The sequence below is a fragment of the Corella eumyota genome, chromosome 1 (genome assembly GCF_963082875.1).
Source record: "Corella eumyota chromosome 1, kaCorEumy4.1, whole genome shotgun sequence".
Taxonomy (NCBI): domain Eukaryota; kingdom Metazoa; phylum Chordata; class Ascidiacea; order Phlebobranchia; family Corellidae; genus Corella; species Corella eumyota.
The window spans coordinates 12359357-12379265 of NC_137490.1; the positions used below are offsets into that span (position 1 = coordinate 12359357).

The window sequence follows — 19909 nt, forward strand, 5'->3', positions numbered from 1 at the left end:
GACACATTATTGGTCCAGCTAAATATTAAATAATGACTGACAATAATGTTATGTAAAGGTGTTACGTTATCCTTATTGGAAAGTTTATCACTAAATACAGATAACGTTGTTAGTTTAGTTAAGTTCGTTTATTTTTTAGAGCATGTGTCAAGAATATCGTAACACGTTAAAAAAGTTACACGCGTTTTGTAAAAGGCATTTTAAGGCCAATTAAACAGATAGTTTGGTAAACTTAATATAGTTGACTGTAAAGTTATTTTTTAGGGTTTTAAGGTACTGGGACCATAATAAAATTTATTTAGAACGTTTAATTTTGACAATTTCATAATCTACTAATTTACTTCGACTAAAAATAGTTGGTAAAAATCGGCGATAAATAAAGATTTGACTTTTTAATTATTTATTATTTTTAGCGCAAAAATAATTACTTTCTTAAATGGCCTAAACAAAAGGAAAAATCTTTGTAAAAAATTAAGGTTTGTTTACATCAAACATGAACTGTATTGCGCAATTATAAAAAAAGACGAGTTCACGCATGATAAGATTTCATCTATTTGCAGTTTAAACTGCACTGCGCAAAAACTTTCCAAGACAAAATAACATTTCTTATATGTAAATGCACTGTAGAAAAAGTATTGCTGTAATAACCTTAGCGTAAGATTTTTAAGAAACTTTGCTGCGTAGTTTTGGGTTAATATAGCTTTTTTGTGGTCGAAGTCTTATAGTTGAGTTGTTTTTATCTTGTATACTTTATTGAAAACAAATATGGATGAAGTTATTGAAGAACAGAACGAAGTATGGAATATAGGTAAATTTTGCTGTTTTCTTTCTAACTTTAATTCAAAAAAATAAACATTTTTGCTTGGTCATTACAAGGTAAATTTAACGACATAACATATTAAAAGGGCTATCTTTTATTAACCTCATAAAATTGGACGATGTTTATTAGCCAATAAAGTAAAGACGCGCCAGAAAGTAAAAGTTTTCTATAATTTTATGTTTATTGTAATGTTTTTTTTTTTTTTTTGTATATATCTTTATCCTCGATGTGGGAAAGTCGAATGCGCGACTTAAACATAGAGTAAAGTTTGGGATATTATAGATTATAATTGCCCGATAATTATACTGCTGATCAAGTGCTGGCTCAGGAGGAGTTCACACCGTTTATAGCGCCTTACTCAAGGGCGCTACAGCATGAGAACAGTGGGGATTGAACCCACGACCTCATGTGTGGTGTAGCAAGTGTTCTTACCACTACACCACGCTGCCGCTGCCGGTTCAAATATTCATCATTCGTTTTTTAATTGTTTACCTTTCCAGCCACGACCAGCGAAATCGCGATCGGTTGTACACTGGCTTTTATGACCGTTGTGTCATTGGTGGTTCTGCTGTACAAAACTACCTCGTGCTGGAAAAAACTCACCGGTGCGTGTAATTGCTGCTGGCCCTCTGGAAGTCTCGAAAAATACGAAACGATTGAGGAAAGCGAGGACAAGTTGTCGCAAAATCAGTTTCAGCTGCAGCAGAGTTTTGGGAAAATGAGCTTAACAGGGTAAGCATGTTTTTAAAGAAATGGTTTTTTCGTGCTATTCGAAAACAAGTAAACACGTTTAGATCATAACAAAGTTATTCAAAGAACTGGCATTTTATAATTATTGGTGTATACATATAAGGACTGTAATTTACGCATTAAAATAGCTTTACGCATTTGTTTTTTTACGTACGTAAGGTCTACAGAAAATCAGCATTTTTACGTCCTGCGGTTTTTAAAACCACCAAACAAAAAGGCTATAGCGAATACAGATATCAGAATACCATGTAATAGAAATATCTTTATTTAGCCTAAAAATAAATGCTAGTTTCAGTACAATCTACATATTATTTAAAATTTTAATTATTATCAGACTAAAATTAGTTCTATTCCATATTTGTAGCAGTAGTGTAGTATATAAAGTCGTTAACGGTTAAAATATGTAGTTGAAGTTAGTTATTTCTTGTATTAAAATAATGGAGTCAATTAGTACAGCTCGAATTTGTGATATTCCATTATAGTTATTTGGCATGTTGTCTTCTATTGACGCGGCTAACATAGATCTTTAATAATTGTAATAGATTGTTAAGGTAACATGGGTTTGTAATAATCAATAGATTTATAGAAACGCGTCAAAGCTACGGAATTTTTTCGAGTTTTGGCATATGCTCGATCTAAATATAGGCAAACAAGCGTTCGTAAGGTGATGTATGGAAAATATGTTGAATTGCTTAACACTGCCAAAGCGGCGTATTTATATATTTTTTTAAACCAGAAGATTTATTTGTTCAAGTATCAAAAAATCCGTGATTTTGTTTTCTTGGGAAGGGATTTGTTATTTTCGCTTTTTAACCTAAGCATGTAATATCCTAAGCTCCACCATAAACTGATATATCACTTTGATATCATTGTACAATAGGCCGCAATACCAACAAAGAAAAAGTTTGGTAATGGTTTTTTTCTTTTTCGTTTATGATTCACTTTCGTTAGTTTGAGTTTACGTTTTTCTTTATTTGGTCCAACTTAGATTTATAAGCATTTTAATACTTAAGGTGTTTTATTTTTTTCTCAAAAGGTAGTTAGTTTTTACAGTTTTTAATTATGTGTGTTATCAAAAATTTAAATGATTTAATTTTTGTCTTATAAGTATTTTAATTTAAGCTGAAGCGAACTATTAGTAGGTCTGTAAGTCGGCCTGTTGAAAAGTCAATTTATTTCAAAACAACACAATTAATCTAGCATTTAAATAAATTAACAAAAGAGAAAAATTTTCTTGGAATTACAAAATGCTAATCAACGCAAGATTTTATATTAGTGGACGTGCGTCGGATTAGAATAAGATTGCGTAATAAGGTCAATATGGACGCGCAGCCTTGCGATTGTTTTGTTTGTAGTAAATGCTACAAAGTTTAATTTTAAATTAGGTTTTAAGGTTTACGTAACACGTATTGTTTAAAAATTAAAAAACGTTCCTATATTTTTAATTGGACTTTTCGAAAAGTCTTTACGTTAATTATATTGTGTTTTTTTTTTTTGATGGAGGCTGAAATAATTCTTTTTTTTTAAATGTGTGGTTTAACAATATTAAAAAATAAGAAAAGCATGTGTAGAATTAAAATTTAACTTAAAATAAGTTTAATTTACGTATTCGGACGTGTTTGAGCTATTCGCAAACGCCGGGCTCAAACGCGAATAGTGTGGCATTTGGTAGATGTCTACTTTTAGTTAAAAAAAATGTTATGTTATTTTAAATATTCACGCTTATCCTAAGTGACAAATAACATTTAAATGACATATTAGAAGGAATAGTTATTGCGGTATAATTGTCAGCATAGCTAAGTCGTGGTTAATTACAATTGCAAAACGATATACCACAAGTCAGTGTATTATTCGTTTAACAGTAAATCCTATTTGTTTTGTTGAACCAAAATTTGGAGATCCGGTTGAAACAGAAAATTAGTGATCGTTCAAGTACTGTCGATTGAAAACTGAGCGAAAATCGATAACGCTGTTATTTTGTTTTATCCCTTTAATACAAGTTAAAAGTTATATATCCTTATTAAACAAACTTTTGGTTATAACCTCAAACACTTACCAGTTTTCAAGTTGTGTACGTGGCATACTATAACAATACTACTAGTTTTCACGCTGTTAGCCAAGTGTAGTACAGTAACGAAATGCTTAAAAGCTTAAATACAACGAAAAAACAAGTCAGGTTCATGGGGTTACACAGACTGTTGTTTGTTAATTAAATCTACTTTGAACATTTTGTATTACGTATACGGTATATAATGCTATCAATTAAATTTTCCCTTTGAGCATAGTAATTGCAAGGTAGCCTTGATCGATCGTAATGTTATGTCATTTTAGTGAGGCAAGTGTAATTGATATTTTCTAAATAAATAAAAAAGGTATATCAATTTGAAATAACTCTGATGTACGTTAAATTTTAAAAATATGTCTGCTGATGGTTAAGTAAAAATAATAATAAGTCAATATTTGAACACGCATGTTGTCTAAAATTTATAAATCAATCAGGTAAAATGTAAATTAAAATATAGTCAGGTGTAGTCGAATAAAAAAGGGTAAGGTGTTTTATCATTTCATTCTTCTTAATTTTTTGTATGTGGTTAGTTAAAAATGTCATTAAAATTTTAAATAGATTGCTAAATCTTAACTTAGCTGAAAATGTGTCAATGATTTTGCGTTGCAACTTAAGCTTTTATTGTTGCTAGATTTAGTTAGCAATAGAATCATAAGAATAAAACGTTATCAGAAGGCGTGGTTTTATTTTAATGTCTTAAAATTCCAGACTTCATGTAAATGGAAATTTAAAATAATATATTTAAAATGATAAAACGAGCCTTTCAACAATTTTGGCAACAGGGGCCAGAAGTGATAACTAAGTAAGTTTGAACATAGTTAAAACAACCCTAAAACAAGCTATATATATTATAGGATTTTATGTATAAATAATAGATTATATATGTATATATTTTACTGCTTTAAGTAACTTAAACCATAATCACATATCAATGTTACGTAACGCTGCTAATAGATTGCCCTTTATTCGAATTTAATGAGTTGGGATTTTACATTGAAAAAAATCGCTTACGCCGAGTCTAATATTTGCTTAAATTATGCATAAAATATTTTTCCACTTTGTAGTGGAAAAAATGAGGGATGTTGTTCGCAATCTGACACCGAGCGATTAAATTATGTAAACGAGAACAAAAGATTGAACACAATTCCGCCCCCAATGGCACAGAGATCGCCTGCTCTGACTAGATCCCAGCATCAACATATACCATTCGAACTTCCACCCACGAATTATCATTGTAGGGTGATAGAACCATTGCCAGTAAGTCTACAACATCAACAAAAATCATACAAAATTTTTATAAAATTGCGAATAAGAAAAAAATTGCTGTACAACTCGTGTTCTTAGACATATAGTTTGCTTCTAAAAATTTACTTTGTTAAAATACACCCTACAAAATACGCCCTACACCGTAATTATGCACGAGCTAAATTCATTTCACCTATTTTAAAAATAAATTTGATTTAGGTTCAGCCAGAAGTAACGTCAGCGTGGCCTAGAAAAAATTCCGGTATTCCGAATTTATACCTCAGCCCTACAAGTCGACGTAGTTCCGAGGATAGCTTATCGAGCGCACGATCTAACTCCACAGGTCAGCAGTAAATCAAATAAAACACTAAAGCAAGATGCTTAATAAATACCACTACAACAATGCACGCACGTAAAGCATAATGCTTGATCTAATCACATTTTATTACATTTTGGTGTATATTTTTAGGCGATTTAAGAGCTCATCTAAGTCACTCGCGTAGTACGCTAAACAGTTTAAAACAATTATCTCCAAATGATGAGAACAGTGAAAAATCTGGAATTGATAACCAAACCAACACAATTAATTATAGATCACAAGATCAATATAGAAACAATGTATTGGGTAAAATACAACCCGAATTGTACAGGTATAGTTTTTATAGTTATTAGACTTTAAAATCTTTTAAATTTAATAGCACACCAGGTAACTTAAAACAAAAATCTGCAGTTTCCTGGGTTTTTATTATATTAATTAGCCAAAGAAACTTGATACTTATATTTAACTCGTACGGGTATTTAGACCGTCACATATCGGGTATAATCATTGATTTAAAGTGAATTGTAAATTAGGTATTACGTAAGATGTAATAAAAAGAACTTAAAGGTTTAACAGGCAATGGGTTTACGAAATATATAGTATTACATATTTTAACTTTATGGAGTACGCTTTTGCGTGTTGGTATTTTTAATATAAATCCTTTGGGGTTAATGAAATAAAACTGACTTGTAACATGTTACAATATTTTTTGTAGATTTAATTCGGAATGCACTGACACTGACCTACTTCGAAGTAGATGTGGCAGAGTTTGGTTTTCTCTTGTATACGATGGAGCTGTTGAGTCCTTGACTGTTAAAGTCATTAAGGTATTACCTTTAATGTCATTCTAGATATAGCGGAAAGGTCAAATAAAATAATTTTGACAGCAATCAGTTAAATATTAACGTAAGCGTATTAGATGTGTATAATATATAAGATTACCTAGCTTAATCTAAAATGGGATCGGGCCGGCAAAATCTAAAATAATTCATGGCTTGGCTTTTATACAGCAACAAAACTATTTAAACGTCAAAATTTTAGCATAACACACTTTTATTGTTGTTTTTATATTTGTTTTTTCAAGTAAATGCATAATATATGTTTGAAGTTATATACAAAGACAATATATATATTTGGGCATAGGTGAAACAACTACCACCTAGACCACATAACGAAAATCCCCGAGACAGTTTTGTAAAATTATTTTTGCTTCCCGATGAACGAATCTCACAGCAAACCAAGGTTCGCCAAAGAACCAACAATCCACTTTTTAACGAAACATTTATTTTCCAGGTATGTGTTTAAAAAGCTGTACATGTTAAAATTTTGTTAAAAAATAGCGCGTTGTCTTTAAAAGTCGTTAATAAACTAGTCTTAAACTAGAGACACTTATGCTAGCACTTATAAATTATTTATTCTTCCCACAAAGGCTATACTTGGATTTCAATTAGCTTTTTGAAATTAAGTTTTAATTGTTTTACTTTTTTTAGGTATCCGACGATGACCTAAAGCAAAGGAATTTAAGATTATCAGTGTATGACGTCGAAAAAAGAAAATCAACGCGACATTTGCTGGGCCATGCTTTAGTTAACCTAAACGACATAGATCCATGTAAACCAAATGAGGTTCTGTGGAGAGATTTAGATGACATAGCTCATGTAATAAATTTTTAATATATGTTTAATGTCTCAATTACATTTAATATTAAATACAATGATGAAATCACAATTTAAAAATAGTGGTGTGTGAAATTTTAGCAAAACAACAACAATGTGATTGTTATGTTTAAAGCATTAAATTGGTCCTTTCAAAAACATAAATAATGGATATTTTTATATTGCTTTAAAAACAGCCAGGAGATACGGGGACCTCTTTGGGAGAACTAAACATTTGCCTTACATATCACCCTAACTTTGAAAGACTTACCGTTATAGTGGTGGAAGCAAAAAATTTAAGAAAAATGGATTTAGAGGCAACAGGTTTGTGTATAACAGATTAAAATTAGAAAATATGTTTTCACATCTATTCAAAAAAAAAATTGACCTAAAAAGGTGTTTCTATTTATCTGTTTAGGAATATACGTTAAAGTTTCGCTGGCGCAGGGACATCACGTTATAAAGTCAAAAAAAACTGCGACGCAAGATGGCGTGTCAGATCCACGTTACAACGAGTCCTTCTCATTTAAAGTGACCTCCAAGGACATGGAACAAAGTTGCCTCACTATAAATGGTAAATATTAAATGTATTTTTTCTATTTCCTTAACAATATATACTTAAATTAAATTCCGAATTATTAATTTATTGCACGAACTTAAATTACAATATTGTTGCATTAGTTGTAACGACAGGAGGTCGTGGTGCCATACATAAGGTGACCTCGTCAATAAAAAACACGGTCACCGGTGGGCGCTATGGAGCCGAACACACATATGGTTGTCTTGCTATTGGTTCTTTTATGCATTGTCGAGGAGAACAATTGCTTCATTGGCAAGACGTAGTGGGGCAACCGAAAAAGTCGGTTTCGAGATGGCACGCTCTTTCTGAAGGTGTAAACAATCACTGAAGTTATTATTAACTCAAGTCATGACAGCAAAGTTAATAGAAAAAAAGTTTAATGTATATTGTGCCTTACGAGTAATATTGTGGATAGATGATCTGACAATGAACATAACTTTTTGCCAATCAAATTTTGGCGAAATAAACTCTTAAATTACCTCATTATTCTAACAATGAGATTCTTTGTTAAAATAGTAAGCAAGCTTAATGTGCGACAAAGTTTTATCTGTTATGGGAAGAACTTACTATCCATTACCCATTACATCCACGTGTAAAATCGATACATCTATTGATTTTTAACAAAACATTGGCTACAAAATGCTTTGCATAAAAATGTGTTAAATTATTTTAGATTTATCACTATGTAATTACCATTAATTGTTATCTCGAACACAAGACAATGTCAAATTTTACATTTTCTAAAGTATTTGTTGGGCAAACAAATGTTTTTCGTCCGAATACAATGTTGTCATTAGTTTTACATTTGTATAATTTGTATTAAAAACTATTGTGCCATTGCGTAGTTGTTTTTTTAATACAAAGTAATCAACAAAACGTTACTATAGACAATAGGGAGCGATTGAGCTACTATATCCATTACTTTGCAAAGGAAAGCGTTTAACGTTTATATACAATTAAGCATAAAAGCAAATACATACTAGATCTAACACAATCATGTTGGAATTTGGTATTAGTTGTTGACCACGATACCCGGAATATAATGTGGGTGATCCACGCTTTCACGTCTCCGCATTGCGGATTTGGGTCTTGGTAAAAACGGCGATTCCTTATTTTGACCATTTTGTTGTAACGTAGGACTATTATGTTCACAACCCAAAGGTTTGGGTGTATTGTTTTCGCTTGGTGGGTTAGGCTGTTGAAAGTTAGTTTCTCTTGTTTTTATGGTTGGAATGTCGCTACGTGTATTTGCAACTTGACCATAGGAGTTATTTGGACCAGCTTTTACCTTGACCTCACTGCAGCATTTGCACAATTTTTGAACTTTAGTCAAAAACTCTTTTCTGAAGCGTTCGTGCAAAAAAGCATACAGTATTGGGTCAACCGCAATTGACATATGACCAATTAACTGAAGATAAGAATATATTACTGGGTTACAGTATCCACTTAGACAAGTTTGTAAACACTGGAGTATAAAGTAAGGACCCCAAAACAGGCAAAATATTACGACCAGGCCTATCAGCATGACCATTAATTTTCGCTGCCTTGTTCTTGACCGAGAGCTAGCTTCCAAGGACAGCATATGATCAACTTGTTGTCTTCTGGCACGAATAAAGTGGCCAATTTTTCCATATACAATGGCTAGCACTATTAACGGCAAACCATAGGCGAATATTACTATGAATATAGAGTACACCCAGGATTGATGCAAAGACCAGGACTCCATACAAGTATTGCCTGACACTTGATAGGAAATCTGATTTTCAAATACAACAGTAGTGTAGTTCCATGGAACTACATCCAAAACTATGATTTGTGGAATCTAAAAAAAAACACTTTTAGGCGGTTTCGTATGTTTATTGCTAAGATGTTATTTTTAAATATAACTTTCCCGGATTTACTGAATTGACATTATAAACATAATATAGAGTTTGGCAAACCTGCAAACAAAGCGAACAAATCCAAATGGCGGCAACCAAACCTACAACTCTTTTAGTTGAATTAAAAAATCTAGTATTTGGATTAATAATAGCCTGGTGTCGTTCAACGCTTACAAACACCAAAGTATATATGGAGCTGACAACCGACATGCCTAAGGGTAAAAATTACATTTAGTATACAGTACATGTATGGAGTGTTAACTAAGTATTATGTGTGATTTTTCGACGTCACATTCTACTTTACCTTGTATTGGTGGAATGGCGCGACAGAGACCTGCACTCATGGTATAGTCGTACGAGATGTTTCGTATAAAAGTCCATGCAACAGTGCAGGACAGCATAAGGTCGCTTATAGCTACTGCCATTAGAAGGTAGTTGATTGTCTTATGCAGTTTATCCGACGTTAATATAACTAGAATGACTACCAAATTTCCAAGAAATCCGATAGGTATTATGATGCTGTACATCACGATTAAACTGGTTACAAATGCATCGGATAAATAGTTAAAATCTTCGTATTGGCAGGGGCCCAAAGACTCAGCTAATATTATTTCCAGATCTTCTGTAGTTTCATTAAAAGCATGGCTTAAAATTTGAAGGTAAGCCGGTGAAAATACCCATTCACAAGTTGGATAATGTAAAGCCATTCTTACGCTTTCTTTTAAATAAAACTTTAGGTTAGCCTACTAAACAACTAGGCATGTAAAAAAATATAACTTTGAAATTTTAAAATTTTTATTGTATAGAACATCTAAGCCCTTTTCTTAACTAGACTATAACCACACAGGCACATTAAAAATTGTAATTTACTGAAAATGTTTTTGCGAGGATTGATATTTTATGAGCGTTAATATTAGTCACCATATGTCTTTGTTGACCGAACGTCAAATTTATGGAAGATAAGTTGTTTTAAAAACATGTTTTTCGAAAGTAACTAGTCAACATCAAAAGAGAACGCCATTCCGTAAAGGAATTTATTTTACAAATGTCATGTTTTAAGCTGTAATTATTTTTAAATTGGCCATATGGGTTTGTTATAAAAGGTTAACAAATACATTTTTTTTTAAATTTTTACCTAAGTTTTTTAATATTAAAAGGGTTTGAAATACATTTTTAAAATAGAGTCTAATTTTTTTAAATTGAGTTATTTTTTTACGAGATCTCGTCGAAAACTGCCCTACTTTCCAGACTGGTACATTGGCTTAACTAAACAAGAAATGTGCAATGATGATTTTAAGCATTTTGCTCTCAGTAATACCTATTTTGGACAGGGTATCATATTTTTAAATCTAGTAAAGCTTTATTATTATATTCATGCAGTGGAAAAGTAAAAGCAAACCCTTTTATTTAAATTTTATAGATAACTATTTTTTTAAATAACAAAATTTAAAAACATAAATAAAACAATAAATAACCATGCAAACTAGTAAAATTTATAAAAGTTGTTTAAACTCGCTTTACTGCTCTGTAATTTTTTTAATTTTTTGTTTGTAGTACTCTATTTTTATTTCAAGTCCTTTCATTTTTAAATCATGTTCTTTAATTTTCATTTCTTGGTCCTTTATTAGTAACTTTTTGGTTAGTATGTGAATTTCTTTTTTATTTTCTATTTCCTGCCTTAGTAATAACATTTTTGTCTCCTCTATGTCACCAGATTCACTTTTTCTTTTTAAAGACTTTTTTTCTTCAAAATTATTTAAACAACTTCATTAGAAAAATTAATAGTCTTAACTGTATTGACAACAATATTTGTTTTTTTGCATTCACTTACTTTGTACTTGACCAACACTATTTTTTTGTTTTTCCCCAGGTGTATCTTGTACTACATCATCTACATCATCTATGAACAGACTGGTATTACTTTTTTACAACATAATTTAAAAATAAATATTTGTTAATCCTTTTTTTAAACTCGAACCCTTTAATGGTAATAAAATTCACAACATAAAATTTAACCTGGTAATTCTTCACAGGCTATAAAAATGTCTCCATTGGAAGAGCATTCAGTAACAATTTGATCATGACTGGGGTCGCTACCAGTAAGATCAAGAATCGGCAAGGCATCGTCATCAAAACTGTTATGCAGTGAATTGATTTCATTGGGAAAAAGAGCCATATATATTTAAAACAAAGTTTTGCAGGTTTGTAGTAAATTTATCATTGTGTGTTATTTAGTTTATCATAAAAGTATAATAGTTACTCACAAATAACTTTCTGTATGAAAGGGCTAATGGGATTAGGTGGTGGGCCACCTCCTGTTCTTCTAATTTCTCTTTTATGTTCTGAAGTAACTGATTTTGCTTTCTTTTTAATATTTTTGTATAAATTTTGTAAATTTTCTGGTGTTCTATTGCACCGTATATTAATTAAATTAAATTTTTTTGTTAAATCAACCCAAGCATTTTTTTTGCAGTTGTGGTAGACGAATTTGTTAATTTGGAAGTTATAACGGGATAAGTTTTAACTAATTCCAACAGCACTTCTCTTTCGCTTTTATCGTAGTTAAGAGTTCTAATTTTTTTATCCATTTTTTTCTTAGCTACAAAAAGATTACATAAAAAACATGAACAAAAATTATTATGCAGTTTAACTATAATAACGTAACAATTTTATCTTAAATTTAAAAATTACTGAAAATAATTATTTATTATTTGGTCTCGCACAGCTCGACCAGCCAATGATTGACTAGCTTCTTCATTTGTTTCAATTACTGGGGTTTCATCGTCATAAGGTGCCAGTTCCTCTTGCCTTGTTTTTAGTGCAAAATTATGCAGACACATAATTGCAACAATTATAACTATTGAATTGTCCAGACGTGTCCGAAGTGGAATTGTAAGGGCTCGGAACCTTTGTTTTAAAATGCCAAAAGACTGTTCAATTCTTGATCTTGTTTTTATGTGAGCTTTATTGTACTTTTTTTGTGGTAATGTCAAGGGATGAAGTAATGGGGTCATCAAATATTTTTTACAGGGGTAACCATTGTCACCCAACAACAGACCAGACACAAATCTATCTTCAAAATGGTCCCGAATTCTTTAATTTTCAAAAATTCGGGAGTCATGAGTCGATCCTGGCCAACGCACAACAATGTTGGTAAATACTCGGTGAGCATCACATATGGCCTGAACATTAACTGAAAAAAAAACTTTTCTGTTTCTGAACACCTCAGGAGAATCGCCACCAGGTGAAACAATAGGAATATGTGTGCCATCTATTGCCCCAACTACGTTGGGAAACCCTGAAACTTGCCCAAATTCATTCATACATGTTTGCAGAGCCAATCCATAAGGAAATGTTACAAATAAGTGTTTGCGTGAAGCAATACACTTAGAAATCCTATGTACAATAAGGCACACCGTGCATCTATGTACCCCAACTAAATCTCCATCACTGCGTTGCAAATTCCCTGTTGCATAAAACCTAAGGGTTACCAATAGCTGCAACAATGCTGGAACACCATGGCTTCTAATTTTTAAATTTAAATCTTGTTTGATAATGTTATAAAGTTGTAAAATGCTATTTTTATTAAATCTGTAACGCTGGACTATTTCTTTTTCTGTATATTTTTCCAGGGGATTTGTGATATCTTTTAATCGTTTTTTGGGAATTTCATAATTTGTATTTGTTATTTCAACGATTTCCAAAGTATTCATTTTAATAAAAAATTGCTTAACAATCGTTATTCCTATTAACAATATTTAATAACAAATTGTAACGAAAGTTTCAATAGCGTACATTTTTTTTTATAATAGTCGTCTTAAGCCTAAGCAGCCAAATAGGCTTAAGGTTCTGTTTTTAGTTTACTAACAGTAGCCAATCTTTACCAAGTCTAAATTAATAAAAAATTAATTGGTAAATTATTACTAAAACCCTTCAAAATCACGTTTAGCCTAATTATTTACAATAACTTGAATCTCGCGCAAAAAAAGTAAACAAAGCGTCCTTGGTTACAGCGAAAGTCAACAAAAATTGTCGTTCGCTATTTTGATTCGCTATAGCGATTTCAAACCGGTTTAAACCAGTTTTTTGACAAAAATCGCGAGTTAAACTAGGATTAGTTAAACCGAGTTTAACTCGACTTTAATAACACGAAAAAAATAAAAAGTTAATCGGGGATTAGTTAATCCGGGATTAAGGTTAATCGGGGATTAAGTTAACTCGACTTTAATAACTCCACCCTTAGACAGCATTTTAATTTAATTACAGTATGCATAGTTGATTAGAGATCGGAAATAAATACAGAAACTTGCAAATCTATTTAACAGTGCAAATGAAAATATTTTCTTCAAGTTGTTTAATGAATTTTATTTCTATTTAAGAGGGTGAATAAAACAAAATTGGAACGTGATTTGGAAAATGCAACTGCATAATTTTAAATTTTATTAAAATGATAAAATATAATTGCAAAAGAATTAAATAAAAATTTAATTAAAGTTAACAAAATTCACACAACAATTTGGAACTATACTGAATAAAAAACAATAAAAATTAAATTAATTATAAGATTTAAAAAACAATAATTAGCTAGTAATTGTAATAACAGTACTGTAAATAAAAAAAGGAATCAACTTATTAATACGTTAGTTTAATTTATTTCGAAATTACCCAAAAACTGCCCTTAAGTTAAAAAGAAAGCAAGCAAGTAGTAGATTAACTTCAAATAATGCATTATTATTTTAACAACATTTTTCTTTTAATTGTGTCTTTGGCGTAAATGGACACCGTTTCCTTCTGCATGTAAAGATGGCTTATTCACTGAACTGGGTTCAGATTTCAATGGATCACTGATCTGTTAATGTAAAAAAAAATATTAAGTTAAGTGTTATTTAATAACACTAACTAACTATAAAAGCTAGAACAAGTAGAATATGCCAATTTTTTTCTGTTATAAATACCAACTTAAAATATAACATAGTTGCCCTATTAACCCAAGTATTATTTCGTAATACCTAATATTTGACCCTCGTACAAGTCCATATTTACTTTGTAATAATCAACCCACAAGTCAACATAACCTTTCTCTATATCATGATATTAGTGTGAGTTTAAAACCAGTTTTGAACAAAGTCCAAAATTTGAACTTATTATCATGCCATATTACAATGATGCAGAATTATTTGGGTTATATATATAAAGTCCAAAAACTTGGGATTAAAGATCAAGTTTTAAGCTTTTCGTTATTATTTAAGTTAAATGAAGACATATTTTAGAACAACAGTTGGTCAGTTTTTGCAAATTATTACAATTCGTCATTGGTGCCATGTTTTATTTTATTTTTTTGTTGATGCTTAACAATTATTAAAAAATGCATTTTATGTGATTTCGAAAACAATGTTTAGTTTTGCAATAGAAACAAATAATAAATAATTAATGAATAAGGCTCTGTATGATTATATTATGTTTACAAGCAAAGACACAAAGTTTTAAATAAACGAAACCGTTTACCTTTGTTTGAGTAGGCCTTGACGGTTTTCCGAAGTAAGCACTAATAAAAAATTGAATAAAAAGGACAAGGTAGGAGCCATACATTATCCCCGAATAAAAAATATGTTCATCGGAGGATTTGCAAGAACCTTCTGAACGCCATAAGTTAACGGAGTAAACAGTTAAACATCCAATCATCATTTGAACAATCTAAAACACAAATATATTCTTTTAAAAAACTATTTTTATTAATTTATATAGTGTGTGGATTTAAAATTTGTTAACTTATTATAGTAACTGGGTATATATAGAAAATTATATTAAAAACTGTGGTTAAGGACAGTATAATTTTGTCATTTTCAATTAATCATAAGTGTAAGATTAAAAAAGCTCATAAAAATTTACATGTGTGCTTAACTGAGTTCCACACATATAGTAAACTATGTAAAGCACTTAAATATTATCACAAATATAACGTCAACTCAAGGCTTTTTATTAATTTACAGATTAAAGATACAACTTTGGGTATGGCTTTCGAGCAAAAAATAACCTTGAAATTTTATGTTTTATCATAATACTATCAAGGTTACCAATGCCTTGCCGTTGTATTTGATTTACTAAAAATCATTAATATTATAAAAATATAACTTATAAATGACCTTGAGAAAAAGTTGACCTTAATTTTGCTTAAACAAATAAGGCAACAACTAACCTGTGAGGCAGTAATAAGTACAGCAATGGGCTTGGGTATCCTAATTCCAGCAGCCCTTAATGCATAGTATGTATACATCATAGCATGCACAATAAAATTCACAGTCATAAAAATACCACCGCCTGTTGAAAATAATATTTTAATACCTCGGTTAGAGTACTTTTATAAAATTTCTTATATGTTGAATAAAATAAAATTTTATTTTTACTGCCTTATAATTTAAAGTTTGATATTGAGCACACAATAATTTTATTCAAAAAACTATCATACCTGCATATTGGCCTCCATAAGACCACCAACTGAACAGAGACACAGTAAAATGGTGATACCAATGAAGAAAAATAAGTTTTTGTTTTCGAACAACAATAAAGAAAGTATCCACTAAAAAAATAAAAAGACGTAACAAGTTAATTTTTAAATTAAAAACATTTTTTTACTAAATCTATTATTTTCATTGGGCATTATTTTTTGCTATATGCTGTTAAAAACAATACAAAAATCAATGTCAGTGCTTACAGTATTCTAATATTTTGCTAAACACAAACACAGGCCCCCAAAATCTTGTAACAGGACCGAGGTAAAACATATCACTGCAAATCACTGCCTTGAAGCCACCTTTTTCCCAAATGTGGTACATTACGAGAATACAACGAACAGATCCAAAAATACTAAACACCGCCAATAGTAAAGACCAAATCATCATTGGTTGTCTAAGATTGTACCTTTAAAAAAATTTAATGTTATTCAAATTTAAATATAATCTGTTGAATTTAGTAGGGCTACACAAAAAATGCACTTACTTTTGTTTATCTACCATATATCGCTTTCCAGAAAAAACTGCAGCGACATAAATTGAGGCAAATGTTAGCCCAAGGTTAATATTTTTGGTAAGCCAAATTGAAACTTCATTGCTATCAATTGTTTTTTCTATTTCCCATTCTAAATAACAATCAGAAAGTAAATAAGAATGATATATCTAATAAGTGAATTCTAATGATTAATATTCGCTTGTAAAATTAATCTTATTATAAAATATTAAAATAAATCAATACACTTACCAGGTACTTTTGTAATAATTTCAGAACTATTTATATCTTGAAACATGTTGGTAGATTTAAAACCCTTATACAACAAACAATTTATTACAAAACCTTTTCTAATTAAAAATATTTAAAGTTGATTATGCATTGGCTATTTTTGCTATCTGTTTTACATACGACCACTCTACAGTTTAAATAGTTACATTACAAAATATATGTTTTAATAAGAACTCTATATAAAATTACGTTGCGTTTCGTTGCATAACATTAACAGACATTTAATGACCTCTTTCTCAGAACTGTATGGTTAAAATACTGTGAACGGCGTTTAAATAACTTGTTTCCGAACTAAACTGGTGGTGGCCCTTGATAACTGTTACTTACTCACATGGTTACAGCGCGAAACACACTTTATAATAAACTGGGGGAAAAATCAATGCCATTTCAGCACTTTTCTCTATTTGAACACCGAATTTTACGACGCGTTGTTTAACGACGTCAAATTTCAAATCGTCCTACCTTTTACCACTGGGCGAGCAGTATTTGGCTGACTTCCGATTAAGTTCAATGTCAAACATAAACCTTGTCCTACATTTAAGTTTAATTTTTTTACGCAAATATGAAAAAATACCAAAATTAAAATATGTTAAATAAAATACGCGCTGTTATTACAGGCCTGTGTTTATTTCAAAACATAACGAATTTACTTAAACGAAAATTTAAATGTAAAAAATATATACTTCACCAAAATTTTTATTCAATCAAAACTTTAAAAATTTGCAGGAGGTTGGACCCCTGCTTCTTCGTAAAGTTTTCTCATCTGCTGTTTAAAAAAGCCTCGCCTTGCCACTATTCTTGAAATGTGTCTAAAATAAAGAAAATGTAAACGCATGCGTTAAGTTTGTTCAAATTTTGTGGAGTGTATATATAAGTCAAAGAAGCCCATATTTAGGAAGGAAATATAACAATTTCCTGTAAATGGTAAATAGCTTTACACAACACAATCATGTTTATCGTTCCTAAAAAGCCTTGACTTTATGTTGCTAACCTTGGGTATTTCGCTGTGCAGGCAGATAGGTAAATATAAACTCCGCTGTATAGCAATAACGATAAACCAACCAGAAGAGCACAGGAAAATGATACTGTGTCGGTAGTGTACTCAAATTTAGGGTATGCATCGTATATGGCCTGCTGATCTCCGTATTTCAAGCCAGTTGTGTAGATCAAAATGCTGCAAAACACGGCGCAAATACCTAAACAAACACAATAAAGCTGTAACGAGAACAACGCAACATAAATTTATTTTTTGTTTTACTGTTTTATTTGACAAACTGTCGTAACCTAATAACAATGTATTTACGAGAATAAACAACCCTTTTTTGACCAGAAAAATAATCAAATAGTAATTAACAAACCTGAAATAAGAAAACTAATAGCCACAATTACAGGTTTAGCAATTATCTTAAATCCAGTCGGGGGTGGATCGAACATCATTAATGCGATCTAAAAATAAAAAATTTTAATTTTTTTATTACCGTTAAAAATGAATTAAAGACACTGTGATAGTAATTTACTAGTAAGTATTAATAAGTGCGTCGTGCACGATGTGTACATTTACTAACTCGTTATTTTTTTAAATTTTATTTTAAATATCAGACTTTTATATTTTTCTTTTACATAGAAAAATGGCAATCAACGTAAATTATAAAATATTTTACCACAAATATGCCAGGCATAATAAAAAATGTGTGTCCCAGAAGGGAAAGATTAATAATGGAAACACTTTCCCAAAAGCAAACGTTAGGATCAGTTCCACATTCGTCAACACAATTTGCCGAAATCTAAATTTGAAATTAAAAAGTGTCATACCTAAAAATAAAATTCCAAAATAAAACAATAAAATTGAAAAAATAAAACAGAATTATTATTTTTTTAAATTATTACGTAACAAAATTATCAACATTAAAAAATTTGTGATAACGGCAAAAATTAGGCTGCAGTCTTCATAAGCTGTCGTATAGTAAAAATAACAACCACATCTTTAAATTGTAGACTCACGTCAGCATATTTCATGCAACCTCCCGTCTCCAAGTTTGGCCAAATAAGTTCGCAAAATTCAGTCGGGCGAAATGCAAAGTAGGCCTTTGTTGTGTTTGTGCCTTGTTCAAGAGCAGTCCACGATGCATTTACGGCTGGAAGTGCTAGAAAAGTATCTGACTTGGCCTAAAATTGTTGAGGAAAATAAAGAACAATTAATAACACTGTTTAAAAATTACATTTAGCAAATAGATGCAGTCGTCCTCTGGTACCTTTGCAATCTCTTCCCCTTTAAATTCACCGGTAAAGAGACTTGCATTGCTAACAAATGTGTTAAAATGTGGGTTACATATCATTCTATCTCCACCAGTTGCAGACAAATTAAGCGTCACAGGCCCGTGCAATAGCATGTCGTATGGAATAAAGGTTCTTGCGCAGTTATTGGAAAGTGCACCGAGTACCATCATAAATTCCAGAAGAAGCAATATCTTAATATTTAGCAAGTGATCGTTTTAAAATAAAGGCTTACTTATACTTAAGTTACACGAAATTAGAAAAAATATTCTAAAAAGAACTACTCATATTGTAGACCCCTAAGCTTAGCAACAACGGCATTTATAATTGAAGGCTAACTTCTAACAAGTATAAATAAGTCACCAGACGCCACCATAGTTTAAGATTAAAAGCATGTAAAATATAACAGTGCTTACCAAAAGAAACGTTCCCCACATGTCGATCTTGTGGAAAAACGGGAACTTCTGTTGATTAGTCCCAATAAGGCCAGCAACCGTTGTCGGTTTTGTCATTTTGATTTTTTAATTATTTCAGCTGCTTTTTTAAGCCCGGTTTTAAAGGCTAGGTTTATTATCCTGCCTAAACTAGGGCCATTGCGCTCTAATTCAACAGCAAAAATTAAATCAGACATAAATTTATGAAATTGGATTACAATCATCAAAAACAAATTTTCCAGAATAAAATTTTATTATGACGTTTCTATTGCGGTTGTTATGTCACAAGATGTCGTTGAAACCAGTTATTTGCAGTTTATGTTTACGTTTCGCATATGACGTCACGGGTGAAAGCCACGTAAAATAAAATGTGCGTTTGATTAGCACAAGTTTATTTATTTTATCTTATGGTATTTGTTAAAAATCATTAATATGCCGTTAAAATTAGTTTTATTATGCTTTTTTTTCTATTGTACCTAATATAACAACTTCTAGTAAACACTTGGTTTGAGTTAATAAAAGCTGATTGATAAATCTGTAAATTGCCAGAAATGCTAAAGTAAAATTAAATCCTAACTTAACTTGCTTGCATAC

General features: G+C 30.8%; 4 protein-coding genes across 5 annotated transcripts; 1 reads left to right on the plus strand and 3 right to left on the minus strand.

Moving 5' to 3' along the window:
- Positions 1–113: 113 nt before the first annotated feature.
- On the plus strand, positions 114–8283 carry LOC145746728 (synaptotagmin-15-like). Of its 2 annotated transcripts, XM_082564829.1 has the most exons (11): positions 114–808; positions 1321–1552; positions 4700–4892; positions 5100–5223; positions 5350–5530; positions 5915–6026; positions 6343–6492; positions 6690–6857; positions 7052–7178; positions 7273–7428; positions 7536–8283. In XM_082564829.1, exons 1-11 carry the CDS (start codon positions 766–768, stop codon positions 7760–7762), a joined length of 1713 nt encoding a protein of 570 aa, XP_082420955.1. In that variant the 5' UTR covers positions 114–765; the 3' UTR covers positions 7763–8283. The 2 variants fall into 2 exon arrangements, with proteins under 2 accessions (XP_082420955.1, XP_082420957.1); XM_082564831.1 differs by lacking the exons at positions 114–808; positions 1321–1552 and adding an exon at positions 3123–4437.
- Positions 8284–8446: 163 nt separating this feature from the next.
- Positions 8447–10021, minus strand: LOC145763442 (QRFP-like peptide receptor). The gene is made up of 3 exons (XM_082574889.1): positions 9619–10021; positions 9375–9526; positions 8447–9256 (listed from the first exon to the last, which is right to left on the minus strand). Exons 1-3 carry the CDS (start codon positions 10019–10021, stop codon positions 8447–8449), a joined length of 1365 nt encoding a protein of 454 aa, XP_082431015.1.
- A 3651-nt stretch (positions 10022–13672) lies between these two features.
- LOC145761729 (very long chain fatty acid elongase 6-like) lies at positions 13673–16831 on the minus strand. The gene is made up of 7 exons (XM_082574603.1): positions 16569–16831; positions 16311–16449; positions 16027–16232; positions 15781–15891; positions 15511–15632; positions 14820–15008; positions 13673–14163 (listed from the first exon to the last, which is right to left on the minus strand). The coding sequence occupies exons 1-7, from the start codon at positions 16612–16614 to the stop codon at positions 14068–14070; spliced, it is 909 nt and encodes a 302-aa protein (XP_082430729.1). The 5' UTR covers positions 16615–16831; the 3' UTR covers positions 13673–14067.
- A 488-nt stretch (positions 16832–17319) lies between these two features.
- Positions 17320–19393, minus strand: LOC145763453 (uncharacterized). Its single transcript, XM_082574900.1, has 7 exons — positions 19298–19393; positions 18860–19075; positions 18609–18773; positions 18269–18391; positions 17966–18053; positions 17599–17803; positions 17320–17416 (listed from the first exon to the last, which is right to left on the minus strand). Exons 1-7 carry the CDS (start codon positions 19391–19393, stop codon positions 17320–17322), a joined length of 990 nt encoding a protein of 329 aa, XP_082431026.1.
- Positions 19394–19909: the final 516 nt, after the last annotated feature.

Excerpts from the sequence above, each read along its gene's own strand:
- LOC145763442 (XM_082574889.1), bottom strand. The coding sequence starts at position 10,021 with ATGGCTTTACATTATCCAACTTGTGAATGGGTATTTTCACCGGCTTAC. Across the intron at positions 9,527-9,618 it reads CGCCATTCCACCAATACAAG|GCATGTCGGTTGTCAGCTCC; the intron begins GTAAAGTAGAAT and ends TTTTACCCTTAG. Across the intron at positions 9,257-9,374 it reads TTTGTTCGCTTTGTTTGCAG|ATTCCACAAATCATAGTTTT; the intron begins GTTTGCCAAACT and ends GTTTTTTTTTAG.
- LOC145746728 (XM_082564829.1), top strand. The coding sequence starts at position 766 with ATGGATGAAGTTATTGAAGAACAGAACGAAGTATGGAATATAG. Across the intron at positions 6,027-6,342 it reads TGACTGTTAAAGTCATTAAG|GTGAAACAACTACCACCTAG; the intron begins GTATTACCTTTA and ends ATTTGGGCATAG. Across the intron at positions 7,179-7,272 it reads AATGGATTTAGAGGCAACAG|GAATATACGTTAAAGTTTCG; the intron begins GTTTGTGTATAA and ends TTATCTGTTTAG.
- LOC145763453 (XM_082574900.1), bottom strand. The coding sequence starts at position 19,393 with ATGACAAAACCGACAACGGTTGCTGGCCTTATTGGGACTAATCAACAG. Across the intron at positions 18,054-18,268 it reads TTATGCCTGGCATATTTGTG|ATCGCATTAATGATGTTCGA; the intron begins GTAAAATATTTT and ends TTTTATTTTTAG. Across the intron at positions 17,417-17,598 it reads TGCACAGCGAAATACCCAAG|ACACATTTCAAGAATAGTGG; the intron begins GTTAGCAACATA and ends TCTTTATTTTAG.
- LOC145761729 (XM_082574603.1), bottom strand. The coding sequence starts at position 16,614 with ATGTTTCAAGATATAAATAGTTCTGAAATTATTACAAAAGTACCTG. Across the intron at positions 16,233-16,310 it reads TATATGGTAGATAAACAAAA|GTACAATCTTAGACAACCAA; the intron begins GTAAGTGCATTT and ends ATTTTTTTAAAG. Across the intron at positions 15,633-15,780 it reads TTATGGAGGCCAATATGCAG|GCGGTGGTATTTTTATGACT; the intron begins GTATGATAGTTT and ends TATTTTCAACAG.